The following is a 26,447-nucleotide window of genomic DNA, read 5'->3' on the forward strand; positions in this document are numbered from 1 at the left end:
GTATGACTCTGGGAAGGATGGCTACATCGACCTGATGGAACTGAAGCTGATGATGGAGAAGCTGGGGGCCCCCCAGACCCACCTGGGGCTAAAGGAAATGATCAGGGAGGTGGATGAGGACCTCGACAGCAAGCTCAGCTTTCGGGAGGTATTTATTCACTGCAGCCCTCTCCCGGCCTCCCAGGGTCCGAGGCTGTAAAGTGACACTCCATCCATCCACGGGGTTTTAAACCCTTCCCTTCCTGCCCTCTTGGAATTAATCCTGTGCACTGGAATCAATATGTCCATCCACACTAGGTACTGGTTCCAAGGCAGAGTGGCAAAGGGTCAAGTGACTTGCCCAGGGTCACACAGCTACGAAGCGTCTGAGGTCACATTTGAACCGAGGACCTCCCATCTCTAGACCTGCCTCTCAGTTCCCTGAACCACCCAGCTGCCCCCAATCAATCCACATTTACTAAGTGTCTTCTATGTGCCAGACACTGTGCTAAGTGCCGCAGAGACCCCAGGGGCAAAGACAGCCTGTCCTGAGGAGGGAGAGAATCCTCTTTGTTGAGGGAATCTTGGAAGGCTGCCCCCAGGAGGTGGCCGCAGAGCTGAGCCATGAAACTTCTCCAAGGTAGAGGTCTGAGTGCATGTCAGACTTAGGTGGAGGTGGGAAATGGCATGTGGGGCAAAAAGCTAGGGAGCCAGGCTGGCTGGAGCCCAGAAAAGACCAGGAGGGGAGATGGGGGAGATCTTTCCTGTGTTAGGAGTCTGGTGGGGCGAGGCGCTTTCTCATGTTAATGTCAGGCCTCCCCTGAGACACCAGAGGTCTATAGAAGCCTTTCTTTTCCCCTGAAAATTGCTGCTCTTGGATTGGCTACACCTGCCCCATTGTTTGCCCTCCCTCCAGGACCTCCTCTTTCCCATTCCTGTCCCCTGAAGACCTCAGAAGAACCATGTCTTGCCTTCTCTCCCAAGATGCTTCCCTTCATTATGTTCCTTAAGACTGGGATTCCTGGATTACAGAAATTAGAAATGTTGGAACTCCCTGTGTGACCTTGGGCAAGTCACCTCCCTGAGGGCCTCCATTTCCTTCCCTAAAAAAACCAAGGGGTTGGACTAGATGCCCACGGAGGCCCCCAGTCTAGTTCACAAGTCCTGAGTTCAAATATTGGCTCTTCTACTTATTGTCTGGATGACACTTAACCTCTCAAATTAGAAAGAAATTAAGAGGAAGCATCCTCAGTTTCTCTGAAGGAGTTGTGTCCATCTGGATCTATGATCAGATCCAATTCTGATTCTTAGCACTGGGTGACCTTGAACAAGACACATAACTTTTCTAAGCCTCAGTTTCCTCCTCTGTAAAGTGAAGAGGGGCCTCTGAGGTCCCTGGTGGTTCCAAGTCTCTGACCCTATCAATCTGTCCAATCTGAGAAGGGAGAGTTGTCAAAGGATCCTTTGTGGGGACAGAGGGGTAGAGCCGTGACTTCAGGGAGCAGAAATAGAGAGGGTGTGGTGTGACTAAACCGACCTCTGCCTGGTTGAAGCCAGTCACTCCAGGCCAGCGTTCTCCCACCACCTGCCCAGAATTCCCTCAGTCTTGCTCAGTTGCTATATTCAGGCACCCACAGTGGGAGGGTGAACAGCTTTATCTCCTTTCTGAATCCATGGTCTAGTACAAATCTTGGTGGGTGGCAGAGGAAGAAAGAGGAGAATTTATAAAAAAACTTTCTTATCTTTCTTATTTATTTAAGATAGGAGAATTTATAAAAAACTTTTTCTTATCTTAAATAAATAAGAAACACTAGAAGATCCATTTTTCTTATGAGTGTGAGTGTCCATTTTTCAGATTAGGAAAAAGACTTCAAGCAGAAAGGTGACTTGATCAAGGCTATGGGATTTAGAGCTGAAAGGAACTTGGAGGCCACTCATTTGACAGATGAGGAAACTGCACAGGTTAAGTGACTTGCTCAGGATCATATAACTAGTAAAATAGTCAAGGTGGATTTGCACTCAGGTCTTCCAACTCTAGATCAAGTGCTCTATACGCTGCTGTCTCTAGAGATGTCACAGAGGGAATAAGCTCTGAAAGTGAGTTCTTGTTAGCATCCTTATTCTTTGCTTTAATTACACCCAAGATATGACTTACCAAAAAGCTTCCTGATAATGAAGAGTGATGCTATAATTTCATATCATTCCACCTTTCTCTCTGCCTTACAGTCCCAAACCCTACTTTATTTATCTTTATTAACAAATTTTATGTTTATCAAATTATTAATGAATATAACAAATATTAACAAATATAGAATATAGCAAATTATTAACAAATTTCCATATGAGATCTATGATTCATGATTGTCTCTCTCCCTTTCCTTCCTCCCAGAGTTGACAAGCAATTCAATCTGAGTTCGATTATTACATATTATCACACAACTTATTTCTATATTCATTTTTGTAAATGAATAATCTTCTAAAACAAAATCCTACTCCAGCCCTCAGTACTTTCCCAGGACCATCATCCCTGTCTTGGCTTCACTCGCCTCCCTTCCCTACCATAGTTAATGTTTCATCCTATCATATCCACCAACTGTGGGTATCCTCCAGGGCTCTTCCCTTGTCCCCCTGGATTGTCTTACTTGTTGGCTTCAATGACTCTGTTGGGTTCTGTTGTCATCTGTGTGTGTGTGTGTGTGTGTGTGTGTGTGTGTGTGTGTGTGTGTGTGTGTGTGTGTGTGTATCATCTGCAGTCTCTACCTTGTGGTACCTACTTACACAGTACCATACCTACCTATTGGTCTTCTCCAGTTGGTGCCCCATGGAATACTCAAGCTCAAAGCTAACTTTGTACCATCTCCCCCACTCCACATCTGAGCTTTCTGATTACAGTTTAGGGCACTATCAGGCCAGTCACTTAGGTTCATAATATCTGGATTGGCGTGGGGAGAGAGAAACTTGGATCAGGATTGGGAAGGCAGATTTACCCTCAGGCAGAATCTTCAAGGCCATGTCTGAGGAGAAAGGGGAGTGTATTGGACAGATGATGTTGACTAGAGATAGTAGATAGAGATAGTAGAGAGGGGAAATTGACTAGAAATCATGGGAAGAGGTGAAATCGACTAGAGATGATGGCAGAGGTAAAATCAAATGGTAGAGAAGTGAAATTGACTCAAGAGGTGGAAGAGGTAAAATCTGAAGAAGTGAAATGGACTAAAGATTTTGGCAGAGGTGAAATTGATCGGAGATGTTCTAGAAGAGAAATGGACAGGCCTTCCACCTACTCTGCAAATACCCTTGTGTTTAGTGCAGTCCCTAGCTCTGAAATGTTAATTTAATAACACTCTTGACTGCCCTTTTAAATTAAGCTCCATTTTAAACTTACTTCTCAAATGATAAGGATGGTTCCAGATACAGAATCTCCCAGGCTCATCAGTCCCAGCTCTCTGCCAGAAAGGAGACTCTGAGTAGGTCATTTTGTCCTCAGTTTCCTCATCTGGAAAACGAAGGACTTTAACATCATGATGTCTACGTCTGTGTCTACGTAATTATTTCTCTACTTATTGCTTATTTCTTGGAGTTAAATGTGTGTGTTTGTAAATTTTGTATGTGGAGGAGAAAAAGTAACTTGGCCAAGTGAAAGGGAGGTAAGGGCCAGCCTCAGTGTGAGGAAGATCCAAATTCAAGTTCTGCTTTTGACTGACTCTCATCTTGGGGCAAGTTGTCCTCCCCTGAACCTCAGTTTCCTCAACTAATCGGATGAGATGGCCTCTGAGATTCCTTTCAGCTTGAGATTTATAACCTATAAACCTTAAAGGGTTCCCTAGAAACTCTTTAAGATTATAATTTTAGGGGTGCTGCTAGTAGTCTTAGCGGATAGAGAGCCAGACTTAGAGACAGAAGGTCTTGAGTTCAAATGTGGCTTCAGACACTTCCTACTATGTGACCCTGGACAAATCACTTAACCCCCATTGCCTAGCTCTTACTGCTCTTCTGCTTTGGTTCTAGCAATATAGAAAAGGCAAAAGAGTTCCTGCCTTCATGGGACTCAAGAGAGTCCAAGAGTCTCAAGAGAGGAGATAAAACAAACTTACAAAGTAATCTTATATCCAGTGGAAACTTCACGAATGAAAATGTCCCTCCTTTATCCCAATAGTTTTAGAAATAGAAGATCGTATCTGAGATTTCAAGCTGGAGGGAACTGGTGACTCCTCGGAGCACTTTGAGCTAACAAGCCATGCTTCCAATCTGTTTCTTTACATCCGAGGACCACCCTAGGCCACTCAGATAAGTCTCTGGTTATAGAGCAGGATCTCTATACCCTAGTCTACCTCTGCCATCCATTGTACTGAAGGCCATTGAGGAGGAGGGATTCAAATCCAGGTTCTCAGCACACAGCCAGGGCTCTTCAGTGCTCCATGATTATGGTCTATTTCTTTTCTTCATTTTGTTTTTGTTTTTTAACCCATAACTTCTGTGTATTGGCTTCTAGGTGGAAAAGTGGTAAGGGTAGGCAATGGGGGTCAAGTGAATTGCCCAGGGTCACACAGCTGGGAAAGTGTCTGAGGCTGGATTTGAACCCAGGACCTCCCGTCTCTAGGCCTGGCTCTCAATCCACTGAGCTACCCAGCTGCCCCCTTCTGATCTTTCTTTGTCTATTTCTGATATGGAAGAAGACTTTGCAAAAGAATTAGATGAGCAGAAAGCAGTTGTTATTTGGTCCACTTGACCCCACAAGTAGGGTGATGCTGTTAGTAGCTAGGAAGGTGGAAGTTTCTAGGCAGAGAAGACATTAGATAATGGGGCCAGAGTGTTTTTAGAGGGGAAAGGGGAGCCAATAAAACCCCGAGATGCAGGAGAGAGGGCTGTACTGGGCACTGTGTGGACAGGGCAGAGGCAGCCTATCCAAGGAACCCCACCACCACCACGCCCCATCCCACCCCCCAATCTGTCTTTTCAAAACTACAAAATCCATTTACTTGCCACATAATCATCACTTACTAAATGTTTATTGAATGGCTCCAGAGAATGTAAGCTTCTGGAGGTCCAGGGCTATTTCTCTTTGGTCAAGATACCTGGCACAGAGTTAAGTGCCAGCAACGTGCTGATGAATGACGAGCCGAGTGAATGTTTTCCACTCCATACTCAGTGGGCACGTCCTGAGCTGTGCCAAGCCATGTTCCACGTAGCATTCTTGGATCTCAGCACCTGATCTGGGTCTGGATTTTTAAGAACTTTGGCCACGTTCACATCAGGGATGAACACTGAGAAACAGGAGCCAAAACCCCACAGGGGACAGCTGCCTTATAAGAGAGAGCAGGTGCCTTTGAGCAACTGAATGCCTGGCTGGCATCTGGTGCCAACTGAAATGAGCAACAGTTGTTGGGATCAACTCTGACCTCCCAGGGTGAACTTTTCCTGGATTTCTTTTTTTTAACCCCTCACCTTCCATCTTAGAATCACTACCATGTATTGGTTCCAAGGCAGAAGAGCAGTAAGGGTGGGCAGTGGGGGTCAAGTGACTTGCCCAGTGTCACACAACTGGGAAGTGTCCAGTTTCGAGCCCAGGACCTCCCATCTCTAGGCCTGGATCTCCATCCATTGAGCTACCCAACTGCTCCCTTTTCCTGGATTTCTTGAAGAAAACTTATCCTCCCCAAGATTTTTAAAAAACATTTATTAATATTCATTTTAGAAAAGTTAACATGGTTGCTCCTACTTTCCCCTTCACCCCCTTCACTCCCCCAACCCCTGACCAATGCGCATTTCCACTGGTTTTAGCATGTGTCATTGATCAAGACCTATTTCCAGATTGTTGATCATTGCATTGGTGTGTTCAACCATGTGTTCAAGCAGCTGCTTTTCTTCTGTGTTTCCTCTCCTGCAGTCCCTCCTCTGAATGTGGGTAGCGTTCTTTACCATAAATCCCTCAGAGTAGTCCTGGGTCATTGCATTGCTGCTAGTACAGAAGCCCATTACATTCTATTTTACCACAGTGTATCAATCTCTTCTGGCTCTGCTCCTTTCATTCTGTTTCAATTCCTGGAGGTCTTTCCAGTTCACATGGAATTCCTCCAGTTTATTATTCCTTTGAGCACAATAGTATTCCATCACCATCATGTACCACAATTTGTTCAGCCATTCCCCAATTGAAGGGCAGACCCTCATTTTCCAGTTTTTTGCCACCACAAAAAGTGAAGCTATAAATATTTTCAGGATTTGTTTTAAAGCTGATTTTTGCTTCCTTGGGCAATTGAACCCTATTGGATTGAATCCAGTGGACATCTAAGTGGATGAGACCATGGATCACAGACTGCCAGGGCTTGGAGGAACCTTAGAGGGACCCTCATCAAAGCTTAAGGATCTTAGAGCCAGTCAGTCAGTGAGCATTTATTTTATATTATATATTATATAGTCTGGGGCCCAGCATATGCTGGGAGGATAGAGAGAAAGGCAAAAGGTTCAAAGATGGCAGACATCGTGTATGTCAGTAGGCACAGACAAGATATGTGAGGATTGTTCCAACTCTTGACCCCATGTGGGGTTTGCCGGGCAAGATACTAGAGAGGTAGAAACTGAGGCAAATTGAGAAAAACCTTGCTGCAGAAAGTGGGATTGGAGCCTTCTTAAAGGAAGTCAGGGAAACTGAGGTAGAGGTGAGGAAGGAGAACCTTCTAGAAACAGGGACATGGTGAGAGAACACTGAACAGCAAGTAAGGCAGGACAGCTGGATTCTGCACTGTGTTGAGGGCAGTGAACTAAGAAAAAAAAGTGAACTAAGAAAGGGAGGGAGGGGACATGTGCTGAAGGGGCGGAAGCTCTTTGATTCTGGAGGTAACTGGGCACCACTAGGATTCACTGAGCAGTGTATCACATGGTCAGCTTTGGGCTTTAGGAATATTACCCCGGCAGCTGAGGTTGGATGGGGTTGGGGAGAGACTGAGGCTGGGAGGCCACTGAGAAGGTTATTTCTCCATCTCACTCTGCCCCCTCTGCCTGTCATTTCTGTCCCTCTGCCTGTCATTTCTGTCTGTCTTTCTGTCCCTCTGTCTCTCTCCTCTCCATAGATTTCTTATATATGAGTGACAAAGACAGAAGCTATAAACATGGACGTAGGATTGGCAAAGGTGAGTGAGCAGTGATGCCCTCCACCTTATAGGAACATTCGGAAGAGTGCTGGGCCTTCAAGGAAGGATAATTAATGGCTTTGGCCAAGTTGGAGATGCTGTTCAGTTGAAGGCTCAGGGGAGAGCTGGGCCTCTAGAGATCTCCAGATCAAGGAATCCTCAGCCCTGACCATGTGCTAGCCATTGAGCACACCAAGAAAGAGAGCAGAGATGTCAGAGAACAGAGGAGGGTCTTTAAAATGTCAAATGTTAGTGCTGCAATGATCCTTACAACAGAGAACATCAGAGTTGGGAAGCACCCCAGAACATAGAACACAAGGTACTCCACGCTCAACAGTCTCAAAAGGTCCATAGATCAAAGATCTGGAATGCCATCCATCTGGTGTAACCTGCTCATTTTACAGATGAGGAAACTGAGGCCCAGGGAATTGCCCAAGACCATTTCCCAAGTAGCCCGCATCAGAGGTGGCTCTTTATCCAGAGCCAAGACTCTTTTTATTTTCTTAACCTTTTATTTCATTTTTTACAAGTATTCCTTCTCTCCCTCCCTCCCTCCCCCAAATGAATATATATATTTTTAGCTAATACAAATAAAACCCTCATAACAAATATGAAAGGTCAAACAAGTTCCCACATTGGCCTTGTCCAAAGATGGGCGTCCCATTCTGCTGTCTGAGACACCCACCTCTCTGGCAGGAATTCATCTGCCACCCTCCCAAAGCATGGCTGGGCTATTAAATCAGTCCTCATTTTCCCAAGCTGTTTGACTTCACGATATTTCTATAATTGTCCTCCTGACTCTGGTCACTTCACTCTGCATCTGGTCCTAGAAGTCTTCCTCTGAGGCTGTCCATCTATCTCACCTCCCTCATTTATCTCACCTCCTTACCTTCTGTCTTGGAATTAATACTAAATCAAATCCAGACCCTTCCCAGCTGTGTGACCCTGGGCAAGTCACAATTGTCACCCCAAAAAAGATGTTTGTACTTGTGGGTCCTTTCCCTCTTGGGTGGAGGGGTGGTGTGTGTGGACCCCCAGCAGCGAGTCTATGGGTCAGAGATAGTGCCCAATCTCATGACTTCTGGGCAGAATTCCAAATGGTGTTCCAGCTCCCCCATCCCTGAATGAAACGTGACCGTTCTCCCAAAGGCCCTTCCACCTTTGTTTTTGACTTCTGTAATCTTTGTCAGAGTCTGCTGGGTGTGAAGTGAAGCCTTCATTTCTGGACTGACTTGGATCATTTTTTTTCACATGGTTGTTGAGAACTTGGAAGTCTTCCTTAGACTAGAGACAAGGAGGGAGCAGCGAGGTGGATTCTGGGATGGAGAACTGGGAAGTCCTGGGTTCCAATCTGACCTCACATGGCTTTGGATGGAGCCACCTCTGATGCACACTACCTGGGAAATGGCCTTGGGCAATTCCCTGGGCCTGTTTCCTCAAGGACCTATGAGCGTGTTTGAGTGTGGAGTACCTTGTGTTCTATGTTCTGGGGTTGCTTCCCAACTCTGATGGTCTCTGTTCTCAGGATCATTGCAGCACTAACATCTGACATTTTAAAGGCCCTCCATTCTGTCATCTCTCCTGGCTATTTTCCTCTCTCCACCCTATAGTGCTCAGCTCTTTAGGAAGGGCAGCTGGGTAGCTGGATTGAGAGCCAGGCCTAGAGACAGGAGGTCCTGGTTCAAATTTGACCACAGATACTTCCTAGCAGTGTGACCCTGGGCAGGTCACTTGATCTAGCATTGCCTAGCCCTTATTGCTTTTCAGCCTTAGAACCAATATTTAGTATTAATTCTAAGACAGAAGGTAAGGGGTTTAAAAAAAAAAAAGAGGGAGGTGAGCTAGATAGATGGACGGTCTCTTCTGCCTTGGAACCAATCCCCAGTAAGGATGGGAGGTGAGCTCTCTCTCCAGGATGCCAGGATGCCTTCCTCCTTGGTCCTGGTGAAGACTTCTTAGGAGATGAGGATAACAATGTTTTCTTGTTTTTGTTTCAAGAATGTATTTGAAAAAGAAACCACCAGGGAGGAAGCTGCTGGGGGAAATGAGGGAAATGAGGGGAGAGGGAAGCATTCTAGAAATGGGGGTGCCTGCCAGGGCAGGGCAAAGACATGGTGGTGAGAGAGAGAACAAGTAAGGCAGGACAGCTGGATTCTGCTCTGTGTGGACAGCAGGGAAGACTTGGAAAGGGAGGGAGGGAGGGAGGGGACAGGTGCCGGAGTGGCTGAAGCTCTTTGAATCTGGAGGTAATTGGTTGCCACTGGGAGTCACTGAGCAGGGCAGTTTGGGGCTAGCAGCTGAAGTTGGATGGCATTGGAGAGAAACTGAGGCCGGGAGACCAGATGTCCAGGGGACTCTCCTCCTGTCTCCTGGATGCAAGAGCCGACTCCCAAACTGGGTGGGAAGAGATGTGGGGGCTGGGATGTGGGTGACCAGCCAGGACTGCACAATGATGGTTTTGTCCCATTATTCCCAAGGCTGACTTAATGAGCAGAAGAGGAGGGGGGTGGGGCAGGGAGCATTTCCATTAAAGGAGCTCACAAAAACATTTTCTAGCTTGTCTAAAGAAACTTGGGAAGTTTGCTCTCTTTTACCCAGCTTCTGCCCCCTTTCCCTCCCTCCACTTCTGGACAGTCCTGGCTGGGATCTTGGCCAATTCTTCCCCCTGCATACCAGCCTTTGATGGCTATAAATAGGAAGCCAAACTAGAAGAGATGGCTGGCAAGCCTGGAAATGGGTGTTCTGATGAATATTAAAGAGGGAGGACCCCTCCCCCCCAACACACACAATTCTCACCCCCACGCATATTAAATAGCAGCTTTGAAGATATTTTATGGAAACACAAACACTTTCAAAACTGAGCCTGCTCCTTTAATTGGCCTGGAGGGTGGGGCCAGCCCTTAACCAGAGCAGAATTCTGCCTGGTTCCATAGATGGCCAAGACTCCCATCACAGCCACCCCAACCTCTGACCCCTGACTGCAGCTGGGACAGCCCTGAAGGGCTTTGAGCTAACCCTTTAAGGGGATTCAGGAGGCTGGTTTGATTAGAAGGAAAGGACTGTTGGGATGCTTTAGCACAGGAGCTCCCTGGGCTAAGGGAGCCCAAGGAGCCTCTCTAATTGGCTTTAGTTACCAAGAAAGAAGACCTGGCTTTCCTTCCAAAAAAAGGAATTGTTTCTTCTGGTGTTTCTAATTTAATTTTAATTTAAGGGGTGGATGGGAACCTTCTTCCAGTCTAGTCCTTCCCCTTGATGGATGAAAATGGGAATAATCAGGATCATTCTCTTTTCTTCCTTGCAGGAAGGAAGCCTAAATTCATTGTACTTCTTCCACTATGCATTTCTCTTCTACCTCATTCTTTATAGATTACCTTGGATCTACTCTGTCTGCATCCTGAATTTCATTGGTGACCAGGTGACCCATTGGACCTGAAGTCAGGCAGACCATTTATACAAATGGGGATAATAATAGCACAAATGAAATGAAGTGATTTGTAAACATCTTCACCCTCAGCATTATTGAACTTCTCTATTTGTGTACACAGATAAGAGATTTAGAGCTGGAAAAAGGGATGGTTGAGGTCATCAACTCCCTCTTTCCTGAGGAGGAAACCGAGTCCCCAGGATTTCTATCTTGTTAAGTGTCTTGGGTTCATTTTTTGAACTGGTCTTCTTGCTTCCAGGGCTAACGCTTCTTGAGGTCAGAGCCCATATCCAATAATGAGGGCTTAATCAATCTTAACCAATCTTCTCTGAAGTGGAGAATTAGGCGATATTGACTTCTAGACTACTGAAATAAATCTAGGAGCTCCCTCTTAACCTCCTTTAAAGCTGTTAAGCTGTAGGGTTTAAATTAATTTAAAATATTTTAAGTTATTTTTTATAAGTTTATTATCTGACAAAATAGAACCATGTGAACCAAGTTTTTCTACCTGCTCAAAATACCCGGTCTGCCAAAGCCTCAACAGGAAGGAAAAAGAGCCAGAGACAGACCTCCACCCATCTTTAGCTCCTGGCATCGTTCCAAGCACAATGTGGATATTTAATAAATGCTCATTGTTTGAGAGGCAATGGGGCAGCTGGGTAGCTCAGTGGATGGAGAGCCAGGAGGTCGTAGGTTCAAATCTGCCTTCAGACACTTCCCCAGCTGTGTGACCCTGGGCAAGTCACTTGACCTCCATTGCCCACCCTTACCACTCTTCCACCAAGGAGCCAATGCATAGAAGTTAAGGGTTTAAAAAAAATAAATTTTAATTAAAAAAAAAAAAAGAGGCAATGCAGGGTAGTGGATAGGGAACAGGCATTGGAGTTGGAAGGCCTGAGTTCAAATTTTGTCCTTAGCTTTGTGACCTTGGGCAAGTCTCTGTACCTCAGTGTGCTCATGTATAAAATGAGAGTGGTTGGACCCTGTGGCTTCTGAGGTCTCTTGCAGCTGTACATCCAGGATGCTATAATCTTGGTGGCTGGAAAAGCCAACCTTCTTTAATGCCTACCTTTTAAAAATTCTCCAAGGTGAAATTTGGATTTCTTCTAGCGAAACAGGATGAATTCTACTTGGGATGGCACACGGGAGTCTTCAAATTGGAAAGGGCCCTGACTAGCTGGGCAGTGGAGCAGCAGAGTGGATGGAGTGCTGGGAAGTTACAAGTTCAAATTCTACCTCAGACACGCATTACTTGTGCAGCCCAAGCCACGCCACTCAACTTATTTGCCCCATTCCTCATAGCTGAAGCATCGTTTTTATGGGCCGTGCATTTCTCTGGGCTTGTAAACCACGTGGAGATAATTTTAGCTTAATCTTTGTTTCAGACAAATGGGCAGGAGTGGGGGTGTTGGTTGGGGGGGGGTCTGGTTCTAGGAACTGGACTTCCTTGTTAGGAAGAATGTGGACACTCTGGACTGTCTAGATCTAGAGATCTGATGGGTCAGGGACCTGGAAACAGGGCTATCTAAGGATCATCGGAAGAGCCGAGGGAGGGCGCTTAGTTTGAAGAGAAGACTTGGGGAACCCATTGGAAGTGTCTGCTTTAAACTATTGGACAGCTCCCAGGTGAAGAACTCTAGAACCAGAACCAGAATTTCTCTAGAACAGAAGCTGCAGAGAGTCAGGCTCCGTTTTGGCATTGGTCCCAACTCAGGCTTTCACGGGTGTAGGGAAATTCTGGGATGGAAATTCCCTCCCCCAAATCAGATTAGCCACCAGCGATTTATGGTCTTAGAGAGAACTGGAAGGTCCAGAATCACAGCCTTTTGTTGGGAGGCTGGACCTGAACTCAGTTCTTTCAGACCCCACATGTCTCAAAGTGTCCCTGCAGGAGGCCTCTGTGGTAGGCACAGCTCCAATCTCAGCTCCCTCTTAGTTCAGATTGGATGTTGGGATGAAATGAGGTTGCTTTTTGAAATCCTTACCTTCTATCTTACAATTGATACTAAATAATGGCTCCAAGACAGAAGACAATGTTAAGTGACTTGCCCAGGATCACACAGCTAAGATGTTACAACTCCCCCCACCCCCGTTCAATCAGTGTACTCCATGGTTCATTCTGGGTCTTCTAAGACCCAGGACCTCTAGTCTTTATCCACTGAGCCACCCAACTGGAGATATTGAACAAGAGAAGCTTACTTTGTTCAAACCCAGCAAGAATGCAAAGCCAGGATACCGTGATGCTTGGCTCCTCTGGATGGGGCCCTTCTTGTCTCCACGGAAACAAGTCTAGTAAGATGTCATCAGGAAACCACCAAGTTGAGAGGTACCAACTACATTTATTGGGAAACTTTATGCCCCCAGACTAGGAAACTGAGGCCAGTCAGGTTTTATGGGAAGCGAACTCTGCAGCTCAAACCAAGAAAAAACAGATCCTCTAACAGCCTCCAAGATTTAAACAACCATGTTGTTTCCTGCTTAGTTAGACTAGATGCCCTCTTGGTTCCCCTCTGATCCTCAAAGCTTATGATTCAGGATCTAGTAGGAACCTCCACACGAACTCGGTTTCTCTTCTAGCTTTAGGTTATCAGAAATTTTTGTCACCTATCTTTTATCCAAGTCACTGGGGGAATAAAAGATTAAATTCAGGATTAGAACACAGATCCCTGGAACACTTCACTAGAGACTGACTACACTTGCAGACTGGCCATTGGGACCAGTTCCATGTCTGCTTCATGTGGCTAATACCTCCCCATCTTGTCCTTCAGAATGACATTCGGTTTGATTCTACATGATGCATTTTTTAAGCACCCACTGTATACCAGGCACTGTACACCAGGCTCTGGAGGTGCAAAGGCAAAAATGAATTAAGTCTGCCATCGAGGATCAAGAGAAATACAACATGTTTATAAGTAAGAAAATATAGACATAGATTCATACTATGATATGCTAATTTATATGCTATACTCATAATTTCTATATTTCTGCTACACATGCTAATCATGCAGCACATACTATTTATATACTAATTTATATTTCTATAATAATAGTTTATGTGCTGCTTTTATGTTTATGTGCTAATAATGCAGTGATTTCTTTTTATTCAAAGCTATTTTTCCAATTACATGTAATGACAATTTTCAGTCTGCGTTTTCTGAAATCCAAATTGTCTCCCCCCTCCCGCCCCTCCTTCGTCCTGAAGCTGGCAAGGAATCCAGTCTGGGCTATCCATGTATTATCATGCCAAAATCATGTTTCCATACTGTTCATTTTTATAAGAGAATAATCACATAAAACCCCAAACCCAAAAGAACTGAAATGAAAACTCTTCCTGCTTTGATCTGCCTGGGACTCCCACAGTTCTTTCTGGAGGGCGGATGCATTCTTTGTCATCAGGTATTGCCAAGAGTAGCCAAGACTTTCATGATTGATCATTTCACAGTATTTGTGTGCAGTGCTCTCCTGCTTCAATGCAGAGTGCTTTCAAGGAAATTCTTTGTGGGAATTCTATCCCCAGCTGTCCCCTGATCTCTCAGAAAAAAGAAATCTTAATCAAATTGTTTACCATGGGTTGGGGAGGGGCAGCTGGGTAGCTCAGTGGATAGACAGCCAGGCCTAGAGAAGGGAGGTCCTGGGTTCAAATCCAGCCTCATTCTAAGATGGAAAGTGAGGGTTTTATTTTTTAGTTGTAAAGATAAAATTTATTGTAAAGATAAAATGAATATAAAAAGGATAACTTAAAAATATGGGATTTTAGCGTACATTCATTCATCTATTTATTTGTTTTGGCCCTTGCCTTCTCCACAGTGTGTTTTGTGTTTTGGTTCCAAGGCAGAAGAGTGGTAAAGGCTAGGCAATGGGGGTTAAGTGACTTGCCCAGGGTCACATTATGAGTTTTTAAGATTTATCAGTAGCCAATAGAAAATAAAGCTTAGGCTGTTTAAGCAGCACTCTGTTCCCAGCTCTCACCATGGTGGATGGGAAGCAAAAAGGAAGTAAAAAACCAGCCCCTCAGTTTTTATCATTCTATCTACCACATTGTGTAAGGACGGGAAGCCAGTGGGCTCATGGGAAATGTAGTTCAAGGACCCCAAAATTTCCAATAACACATTATCGTCTCAGGGAGAAGGGAGGGAAGCAAATTGGATCTCATTATTTCAGGAAGTGTATGTTAAAATTTGTTATGTGTAATTGGGGGAAAATAAATTATCAATTTTTGGGGGGGGGGGAGAAAGGAAATGAACACAGTTGGATATGGTCCTGACAAAATCATGCTGATTCATGATCACTGCTTCCCCAACAGAAGGAGGTGGGAGGTGGAATCTTATGTAGGAAGGGCATCAAGCAGCTCAGAGACTGCATACAAGGGGAAATTTCTGAGAAGAATGTCACCAAGGGCTTTGGCAACATCTTTGCAATTTGTATCTACCCTATCTTACTAGATAGGAGACATTTTTCTAGATAATCAGATTGTGATGATTTGTTTCCTGTGATGACTTGTGATGACTGTTTCCTTTTCCAGCTGTTGATACATTCTAGAACTTGGCCAGGCATCAGAATCAAGCTCATTGATCTGTAGTTGGCTAAATTGTTTTCTTTTCTCTGGGGGGTGAAATCAGACTATCATTTGCCCTTCACCAGCTCTGAAATTCTCCTTTTCTTCATGGTCTTTTAATGATCACCGGCCATAGCCTGGCCAGCTCATATCCCAGTTCTCTTAGACCTTGTAGATATAGTTTATCTAGCTCAAGAGACTTCAACTTTTAGTCATCTTGGTCAGAGAAAACAGAAACAATTAGTTTTTTCTTTCTCTTTCTGTCAGTTATCAATGTCTCATCCACCCCAAGCAAAAATCCTATCCCTTCCCGGTTCCTCCTTTTTCTCTCATAAAAACAAAACACCTTTCTGGTGTTTTTAGCTTTAGTACTCATGACATAATTTTGAGGGCCATGAAATTTGTTTCTGGTCATCCCCTATTTCATGACTTGGCTTTACTTCTACCTCCCATCATTTTTTATTTTTAAACCCATAACCTGTTATAGAATCAATTATTTTTTCATATATTGTATTTGACCAATTACACATAGTAACAAATCTCCGCATACTTTTCCCCAAGTTACATGATCCAAATCACCCCCCTCCATTCCTTCTCTCCTTCCCAGAGCTGGCAAGCAATTTTGATTATGTGCATTATTATGCAAAACATCTCCATATCATTTTTGCAAATGAATAACCATATAAAACAACCCAAATAAACTAAAAAGTAAAAAGGCATATCTGTCATAGAATCAATATGAAGTATCAGTTCAAGGCAGTGGGAGTTAAATGACTTGTCCAGAGTCACACAGCTAGGAAGTATCTGAGGCCATATTTGAACCTAGGACTTCTCTTCCCTGTGCATCCATATTACTCTCTTCAGACATATCTCACTTTTCCTCCTCCTGGAAGATTCCTTTTGTGTCTTCAGAATTTCATTTCTGATCATCTTCCATCCCTCCTTCTTCTGGTGTCCCCATCACTACTATACAATGTCTCTGAGTGAAGCTTGTGTTAGCTTTCTGAAACTACTCATCTATTTCCTCCTTCAGCCCAGGTGGTCTATAGTATATATTTCAATGATAAAATTTCTTTGGTTTTCCACTCCATGGACTTTCCCTCCAATTCTCTCCATTTGTGTTCCACTCTTGGTTCCTGAATTAACTCAAAAATATACATTTGTATGTCTATGAATGTCTCAGTGTTTCAGCTGCTATTCTTTCTCTTCGTTTATCATAACTCTCCCTCATAGTACTTTGAGGGAAAGGGGTAGTAAACGCCTCAGTGTCCACAGGTCCTGGCACATAGTGGCACATGCTTGTCCACTAACTGGTTGACACCAGAAGCCATTTTCTCACTGCATTAATCCTCAATCAAGCCCATACTCCTTTGCCTGACATTCAAGGCCTTCTACAATGCTACCTACCTAACCTCCTAGCTTTACTTCCAAACTGTCCCAGGACCTGCTAAGTCCATTGTGTGATTGGGCGATAAGAAATCCAATGGGATTTTAAACATGGCTTCCAGGAAGAGGATCTGCCCTTCTCTTCCCCTGGTCAGTCCACTACTGTGTTTAATTCTGAGTACAGGAATTTATGAAGGATTTAGATAAGCCAGTGAGCCTATGGAGTGACCAGGATGGTGGAGATCCTCAGGTCCATGCTTTCTGTGAGTGGAGATTCTGAGCTTGGTGGGGGAGGAGAGTGCCTTTCCCAACCCCTTCCCTTACCTATCCTATACCTTCCCTTAGCTAGCCTATATAGTGCCATCCTAGTATATATTTATTTGAATGTTATCTCTCTCATTAGATTGTAAGCTCCTCAGGGGCAGGGCCCTGGCATATAGTAGGCACCTATTATTTTGATTGGTTCTCCAGAGGTGGGCAGCCAGAACATGGTTAGATGGGACTTGATTGAGATAATGTTTAACCAGGACTTGGTACCTGCCTTCATGGAAGAAGGATTAGACTTACTCTGCTTGCCCCAGCAGTAGATGGATGTTGCCCAGAGGCAGAAATAGGCTTTGTCAGAAAAAAATTCCTAACCATTAGAGAGCTGGAATGGGGGCTTGGGTGACTGGCCAGGGAGAGGATACAAGAGAAGAGAGGGGGAAATCTTAATAAAGACTGGACAACCTTGTGTCCAGCATGTCACAGGAGGGAATTCTTTAAAAAAAAAACCGCTAATATCTTTATGTATATATATCCTTCTATATTAATTTTGTTACAGGGCTAGGCAAGTGACTTGCCCAGGGTCACACAGCATAGGAGGGAATTCTTGCAGCCTATCATTGCTCCTCATTCTGCCCTCTGGGGCCAAGCAGAGCAGAACAAAATCTCTGGCACATGATGGCTTTCCCTCACCCAGGCTGCCTATCTCAAGGTCTTTCAGGGCCATCTTCATCTGATATGGATTTGATGCCCTTCACTCCACTGTTCATCCTCCTTTGTATTCTGTCCTGCTTATCAGTGTTCTTCCTGAACAGAGGCACCGGAACCATCCCCTCCGCCTGTGAGTTCCTCTGCTAGACTGAGTTTTTCTTAGCTTTTCATTCGTTCAGAAGGGGCTTTAGAATGTTGGAGTGTAGTTGGATTTAGAGCTCTTCATGAACCATCTAGTCTGAATTTTACCCTTTTGCAGACAAAGAAACTGAGGCCCAGAGAAAGGAATTGACTGGAAGAGACAAAACAAGAATTTAATGAGCACCTAGTATGTGCCAGGCTCTGTGGGGATACAAATGAAAACAAAAGCAAGACAAGTGCTGCCCTTAAGGAACTTACATCTTATTGGAGGAGACAAATGTAGAAAGGAGCCGGTGGGGTTGGAAGGGAAGGAAGGCCCTTGGCATGGGCGTTCTGACATTTAGAAGTCTGGGCCAGAGCTGGGAGATGACCTCAAAAAGTGGGAGAAGGCCAGCCTAGCCCAGGGAGATTCTGGGATGAGAATGGGCAGGGCAGGGCCCACGTCCTCCGCCTGTCACCCCATCTAAACTGCCTGGCACAGCTGGCAAGAAACAGTAGTCATTTTTTCTGAATGCTGGATCTGCCTATTGGGAGATGAAGGAGCTAGGAAATGCCTTGGAAATGACAGGATTGCAGAATCTGAGAAGGACTTGTCCTGGGTCACTTAGCCTGTATGGGACAGAGGCAGACCTTGCTTCTAAAGCTTCCAGACTCCAAAGTCCCTCCTCCATCTCACCTTCCATTCTACTGCTTTAGCTTTCTCACAGAATTTAGGCCTTTCCTGGAGAACCCTTTATTTTACAGATGGGGAAACTGAGTTCTAGATGGCACGATGATGTTCCCCACTACTGTACTTAACTTTGAACCATTCTGTCTTAGAATCAATGCTGTGTATTCTAAGGCAGAAGAGCGGGCTAGGCAATGGAGGTTAAGTGACTTGCCTAGGGTCACACAGCTAGGAAATCTGAGACCAGATTCGAACCCAGGACCTCCCATCTCTAGACCTGGCTCCCAGCTGCCCCCTTTATTCTACTTTTTTAAACCCTTAACTTCTGTGTATTGTCTCATAGGTGGAAGAGTGGTAAAGGTAGGCAATGGGGGTCAAGTGACTTGCCCAGGGTCACACAGGTGGGAAGTGGCTGAGGCCCGATTTGAACCTAGGACCTCCTGTCTCTAGGCCTGGCTCTCAATCCACTGAGCTACCCAGCTGCCTCCTTTATTCTACTTTTTAAAATTATTTTTTCATCTCCTTCTCTTTTCCCCTCTTCCCCCTCTCCCTTCCTGGCACCTTCCTGCTCTCTCTCTTGCCCGGGTCTCATCCCGGCCTTTCTCCTCCTCCCTCTGCCTTCTTCTCTGCCTCCTAACTCAGCCCAGCCCCTCATTTTGAAGGTGAGGACCCTGGGTTCCAGGGACACTCATGTTGGAGCCAGGGACAGTGCCAGTCACCTGCACTTTGCCCTCTGGATAAATGAGGCCGGGCTTCCCTTAGGCATCCATGATCTAACTAGAATTCTTAGAAGTTCCGAGCTTCGGAACAGAAGGGTGAGTTTCAGGCCTATGTTCTTGTTGTCTCTTGTTGGCAGTTTTTGCTGATTTTCCGCAAAGCAGCCTCAGGGGAACTGGAGGAAGACAGTGGCTTGATGTCCCTGGCCAAGCTCTCTGAGATCGACGTGGCCCTAGAAGGGGTGAAAGGAGCCAGGAATTTCTTCGAAGCCAAGGTAAGTGGGGGGAAGCCTGTTTACCTGCCTTACCAGCTCTTCCCCTCCTGCCCCGGACAAACCAGCTGATGTTGGCACCACAACAACCGGAAATTGGGAGCATTCCAGCTAGTCGCCTTGTAATCCATCTTATATTTATTGGTATTTTTTATTTGTCCCTCACTTATTCCCCAAAATATGCCTTAATCATCCCCTCCATTATGGGATTAAAAAACAGAGGGGGAGGGGCAGCTGGGTAGCTCAGTGGATGAGAGCCAGGCCTAGAGACGGGAGGTCCTAGGTTCAAACCCGGCCTCTGTAATATACTATATCTTTATTTATTTTCTGCATTTAAAACCAGGATTCTGAGAAGGTATCCATACATTTTATCACATGATTAAAGAGGTCCACATCCCAGAAAAGGTTAAGAATCACTTGTCTGATCACTTATACTTCCCAGCTGTGTGACCCTGGGCAAGTCACTTGACCCCCATTGCCCACCCTTACCAATCTTCCACCTATGAGACAATACACCGAAGTACAAGGGTTTAAAAAAAAAAAAAGAGGGGGAGGGAACACCAATCAACACCTCCCTTCTCTAGGCCTGGCTCTCCATCCACTGAGCCACCCAGCTGCCCTCTAAATTATGCTTTTTTACCTTCTTAGTAGCACTTCTAAGACAGAAAAGTGGGAAGGCCTAGGCAATTGGGGTTAACTGACTTGCCAGGGCTAAACAGCTAGACTTGAACCCAGTTCCTCCTGATTCTAAGTCTGGCACTCTATCCGCTTTGCTACTCCCATTTATTAAATTCTACTTTGCATCAGGGATCCAAAGACAAAAACAAAAGGGTTCCTGCTTTAGGGAGTTCACATTCTATTCTTAGAAACAGTATGTATGTCCATAAAGATGTGGAATAAATATAAAGTCGGTCAGGCCAATAGACATTTCTTCTGTGCCCACTATGTGCCAAGCATCCCACTAAGTGTGCCGTAGATAATAACTAAGGAAACCATTCATGCTCTCTGCTTCGTTTAGCAAAACGGGCATCCTATCTAAAAATGTTCAAATATCTGTTTTTGTCCCAATCTTAAATGTATTATTTTATCATCTGCAATTGGAAAAGCCTTCACTACAAGGAATAGATAAAAATAATTATCTTTCTAGATAAGATACAGTAGATACAATTAACAAAGATGTTGCCAAAGCCCTTGACATTTATCTTTTCAGATCTAGCAAATTAAGTCTCTGCTCTGATAAAAATGGGCTGCTCCATGTCCCCCTGGTGTAAGATTTCCCACCTCCATACTTTTGTCCAGGAAACTGGGATCACAAGAGTGACTTTTATTGCCCTTTCCAAGAGGATTACTAGCTTGAGAGCTCTGGGGAAGGCTGTAGATGGGATTCACAAATACTTCATCAAAACCTTTTGTTTTGTCATTTAACCTCAGTTTGCCTTCATTTTCTCAACTGTAAAATTGGGATAATGATCCTGCTGACCCTATAGGCTTGTCGCAGATCCGATATTTGTAAAAAATGCTTTGCACAGCGCCTGGCACATAGGAGGTGCTCCCTTCTCTGGCCCTTGCCTTTCCCATCTTTAAAATGGGAATCTTTTAAAATCTTTTAAAAAAGGGCCGGAGCAGATGGCTCTTAAATGACTTCTGCTTCAACCCCAGAGGCAAGGTTCAGTGAGTGGCACCTTCAATTATGAGCCATGGGCCTGGCTCCCAGATATACAGACACCCTGATCTAAGATAAAGAGGGAAAGGAGGCGTCTGTCCATTCTGGGGCACCTCCCCCATCTCTGTCATCTGTGATTCTTCTGAGGTTTGCTACTTCATCTACGTAGCTGGATGGTGCCCAGGGCTTGGAGTTAGGACACTAGTTCAGATTCTGCCTTGGGTGCCTATTAGCTAGTCTATAAGCCTCTCTCAGACTCAGCTCCCTCACCTATAAAATGAGTGAGATGGTTCTTTCCAGCTCATCTATAATCCAGTCCCCTAAATGATCTGGCTGAGACGAGGCCCACAGAACTCCTGGGGACCAGTGAGGACCAGCTTTGTCAGCCCTTCAGCTCTGAGGTTTATGCCACCAGATGTGGCCAGGGGAGCTCAGTTCCATATGTGAGGGCACTGGATGTGTCCCGTCCCTCCCTGAGGTCTCTTCCAACTCACCATCTATGATCCTATGACCTGGGCTCGAGTTTGATGATGAGCCTCAGTTTACTCATCTGTAAAGTGTGGTGAATCAGTCAATCATAACATTATTGCCACTTGCCTGTGTCATTTTGACTGGAGGAAAGCCCGTGGCAAAGTCTAGATTGCCACGCGAATGACAGCTGCTCCAGGAATTTTCCCCTGACTGGCCGCCCCGATCCCTGGCTCTCTTTGAAGACTTTGAAGGCTGAAGCCTAGTGGGCAGGGGCGCTCCCCATTCACAGTGGACGTGGCACTTGGGGACCAGAATGATTCAGGAAATTTGACCCAGAAGCCCTCGGGACACTTCCAAGCTCTGTCTGACTTGGGGTGAACCACCTCCCCCATGAAACCCCAGTTACTTCAGCTCTAAAAAGGTAAAAGAAGCAGAGGCATTAGGGGAGCGGATTCACATGGGCACAGACTCAAAGTCCAAGCGGCCCTCTCTCCAGCGAAGGGTCATTCAACCTGTGCCAGGAGAAGGAGCCCACTTCCTCCCACTGAAGCCCAGGCTGCTAATCCTTTCCAGATATCCAGGTCAGATCTGCCTTCTTGCCACTAAGTGGTGGTACAACAGATAGAATGTTGGATTTGGAGTCTGAAATGAAAGACCCGAGTTCAATTCCTACCTGAGATACTCACTTTGTGACGCAGCCAAGTCACTTACCTCCCAGGGTTGTAAAGTGCTTTGGAAGCCTTAAGATGCTCTACGAATGCTCAATATTATTCGTGGAACTGTAGATTTAGAGCTGGGAAGGATTTTTCTGCCTTTTGAAGAATCCCCTCCTGGCCAGAGAGCAAGAGACAAGATAGAGCCAAAAGGGCAAGGGAGGGCATCTATAGAGCAGCATCTATAGAGGATCCTGAGATACTGGGCCAGCAGCCCAGAGGAAGCTTTGCCCTCTGGATAGCGTTGCCCCTAGCTCCAGCCTCTTTTCTCGGTTCGGACTCAGTGCATTGCCATAGAATGCTGGGGAGGAGCGAAGAGGAAAGGGAACACATTTGGAGCATTTGGGCTGAATTTCAGTGAAGGGAATGGGAAATCCCAGGCAGAGAGAATTTAGAAAGGGAGAGACGGGTCTAAATCATGGCAAATGCTTGAGCCAGGGCACAGGGGGCTCCAGAAAATGAAATGGGGCCCAGCCATCAACGCAGGGACAACTACGTGGCCCAGTGGGCAGATTGTCTGACCTAGAGACAGAAAGACATCTTCCTGAGTTCAAAAATGGCCCCAGACACTTATGACCTATGGGACCCTGGGCATATCTCAGTTTCTTCATCTGTAAAATGAGCTGGAGAAGGAAATAGCAAACTACTCCAGTATCTCTGCCAAGAAAATCCCAGACAGGGTCATGAAGGGTCAGACACAACTGAAAAAATCAAGCAATAACAAATCAAGGACAGGCTCTTTTCGGTAGTATCATTGGTGTACAGATTTAGAGTTAGGACCTGGATTCAAATTTTGGCTCTGTTTACTACCTGTGTGACCTTGGGCAAGTCACTTGGATTCAGGAAGACTTCAGTCCAAATCCTGCCTCTAACCTTGATCAAGTCATGTAACGTGTCTGTGCCTCAGTTTTATCATCTATAAAAATGAGAGATTGTATTTAATGACCTATGAGCCATTCCAAGTCCCATAATTCCATGAACCAATCATGTATATAGATTCCCCAACGAATACAAGCTCCTTGAGGCTATCTTTGTCTTTGTATTCTTGGGGCCATGATTGTGGGCATCTTCTTGAGTCCTAAACCTGCCCATGTGGGGCTGAAATGTGTGTGTGTGTTTAATCATCCCAGTCCTCTGTCTCATGTGGGCCCAGACAGCAAAGACTTCCTTGTAGAGAATCCCAGACAGGCTCATTGCCCCCAAATGGTCCGTGGCTCCCCCGTTAGGGATCCTCGGGCATGATGTCGGGCATGGTGAGCTGAGGTGAGCTGAGTTGAGCTGAATCATTCTTTCCCTCCTCATCTTCTCCCGGCATTCTGTTGCTTTTGTCTTTTCAGGTCCATGCCCTGTCCGTGACCAGCCGTTTTGAAGCTGAGATCAAAGCAGAGCAGAATGCCCGAAAACAGGAGGAAGAGGACAGAAAACACCGGAGGGCTCTCTTCAGAGAACGCCAAGCCGCCTTCTCCCAGTAGCTCCCACTAGGCCGAGTGTGCTCAGAGACTTGCCTTGACTTCTACCAGCTGTGCCTTACAAGTTGGCCTGGGAGAATGGCCAGCACCTCCTCTCCCAAGGAGGACCCACCTCTCATTGAATGTCCAGTGTCTTTGTTGTCCCCAGCTCTGATCTTTCTTCTTAAGCTTCCTGTTCTTAAGTTGCCTGAAAGGGCAACTGGTAACCCTAAGACCTGAGGAAACAGTAAGGAAGGTCAAAGTCAGGGATGGGAAGAGATTAATTCTGTCGACAAAGGGAACAATTCCCTTTCTTACCTAACCACTGTTCTACTAGCCATTGAAGGTTTCCCGGATTTTGCCATTTTCTTGGTGACTTGTATTTTTCCTCTGTTTCCTCCCTTTAGCCAAACCTTTCAGGGAGGAAATCACGCCTGGTCATTCAGCCAAAGGTATAGCTCTGCCATTCTCCTGCACTCCCTTGTTCAGACTGATTGCTTTTTTCAAGTGCACTCATTGGAGGTCTATACTCTTGGCTTTGATTTAGATTCTCCCCTTCTTCCATCAACTCCCAAAGGCAAGGCTAAGCTGTTCAACCATACTTCTCCCTCACCAAGTGTTTAAGGCAAGGGGGAGAGCTCCAAGAGGTATGGAGTGGACCTCAGAAAGCCCACAGTGTTGGGAGGGAGGCAGTTCTAAAAGCCCCTCTGGTTTTTAGCCGCTCTACTCATAGAGGTGGTTTGAAATGGATGAAAAGTAGCTCCATGCCAAGGGACTCCCCTTTTACCTCTACATGGTAATATTTTGTCAGATGCCAGTTTAGATGGGTGGATTCATGCAGGACACCTGAATCTAGCCAGAACACCTGGTCATGGTTCTGGAACTTTTAATGCAGAGACAGGTGGGTATGGACCCAACTTCCGTGGTCGCCATTTAAAAAAACTCTTTGCTCCAAAGTTCACATACTCACTCACTGAGTATATAAGACTTTAGAGATGTTTCTGCCTTTTATTCTCCTTTGTAATTGTCCATGGAGGAGCAATTCTTGCACCCTTGGTAGTTTTGGTCTCTTTAAATGGGGGTAGGGGTGGCATCATGCGATAACTATAGTGAGCATGGAAGAATAATGACAAACTAATATTGACTAGATTAAAGAACGACTAGAGTACTTTAAGCTCTTATCAATACATATACATATACTGCTTTAAAAGGCCACTCTTACCAACTCTATTAAGATTCACGGAGGTTTTGTATATCTATTTTGTAGCTATTCTTTTCCCAAGAAATCAGTGTTTTCCAGCCTCTAGTTAGTTATCCTTGCCAAATGAACTATGCAAATGAAATGTATTCTCTCACTGGCTTGCTTCCACTCCGTTGAATGGATGGGAGAGCAGAAGAATGAATTAAGAGGGTTGGTTGGGTTTAGTCACTTGGAATACCAACTTCCCATGTATGCTCAGACTCGAGGCCAGGGCTGGTTGGGTACCACTGATCCTTGGAAACATGGATGGGACGTAGGAATAGGCTAATCAACTTGGGCTGATATAAGAGGCCACCAAATACAACTCACCCACTTTTAAAGATGAGGAAACTAAGGCCTCAAGAGGTGAAAGGACTTGTCTGAGGTTATGCAGATAGTAAGTAGCCTGAGCTGGGGTGATCATAGTAGTAATAACAGCTAGCATTTATGTAGCACTTTAAGGTTTGAAAATGTTTTACAAATATCTCATTTATCCTCACGATAACCAATGATGGGAGGTAGATGTAGTTAGTATCCTCATTTTACAGTTGACGAAACTGAAGCAGAGGCTAAATGACTTGTTAGTATATCTGAGCCTGGATTTGAATTATGAACTCAGATCATTCTGGTTCCAATATCAGCGGCATAACCATTGTACCACCCAAAATCGATGTAGGGATCTCCCAAAGAAAGTCCTAATGTAATATTCATTGAGTATTTACCAGGAACCTATACCAGGCCCTAGGAATGCCATGAAAAAACAAGATTGGTCCTGCCCCCCAGGAAGTCTGCGTTTGTGAGATGCCTTCCATCAGAGAAGATCTCCAACTGATCCTGTTTTTTCCTTGTTTGTAGGTAGCTGTTGGCTAGCTATTCCCCCACCTCCTTAGACTGTAGGGTCTCTGCGGGCAGGGGCAGAGCGATTGTACCCTCAGCTCTTAGCACTGGGCCTGGCACAAAGTAAATGTTTAATAAATTCCTTTTTCTTGACTTGAAGAGGTGGGAGCCTGCGTGAACAGAATATTATGTACACTGTCAAAAGATGGTTCCCGAATCCCTTGATCTTTTTGCAAGGAAAGATTCACTGAATGGAGAGTTGGAGGTGTATTTGGGAAAGTTTGTTATGGGAAAACCCAAGGCACCAATAAAGCAAATTTGAAAAAAGTACATCAGGAGCCTTGTTCGTCTTCTTTGCTGTGACTTCTCATCTATAAGATGGTGGCTTGGATTGGCCGCTCTGTAAAAACCATAATAACGGAATAATCTCCCCAAAGGGTGCTGGGGGGAAGCCTCCCACAGGTGCCGGGCCAGCCTTTGTGCGCAGGACGGGGGGGCTAGGAATGACCAAGGACGCTGCTCTTCTGGCCAGGAAACTCACCCAGGACTTGGGGAAGGATCCCACCAGCTCCCTCTAGGAGAGGATGTTCAGTCATTTCAGCCCTGTCTGACTCTTCATGACCCCACATTTGGGGTTTTCTTGGTAAAGATACTCCAGTAGTTCATCTCTTGACAGATGAGGAAACTGAGGCAGACAGTGAAGTGACTTGCCCAGGGTCACACAGCTAGCAGGTTTCTGAGGCCAGATTTAAACCCCAGACTCCAGGCCAGTGTCCTATGCACCTCTCCATCATATACAAACTCCTTTTTCTTCATGTCATTCAAAGCCCTGG

The 26,447-nt window shown here is 45.3% G+C and overlaps 1 protein-coding gene across 1 annotated transcript; it reads left to right on the forward strand.

Annotated features, from left to right (window-relative positions):
- Positions 1–25,944, forward strand: EFHD1 (EF-hand domain family member D1). The gene is made up of 3 exons (XM_044676544.1): positions 1–148; positions 19,111–19,245; positions 23,427–25,944. Exons 1-3 carry the CDS (start codon positions 35–37, stop codon positions 23,559–23,561), a joined length of 384 nt encoding a protein of 127 aa, XP_044532479.1. The 5' UTR covers positions 1–34; the 3' UTR covers positions 23,562–25,944.
- Positions 25,945–26,447: the final 503 nt, after the last annotated feature.

This window comes from Gracilinanus agilis, chromosome 4 (genome assembly GCF_016433145.1).
Source record: "Gracilinanus agilis isolate LMUSP501 chromosome 4, AgileGrace, whole genome shotgun sequence".
Lineage (NCBI taxonomy): Eukaryota > Metazoa > Chordata > Mammalia > Didelphimorphia > Didelphidae > Gracilinanus > Gracilinanus agilis.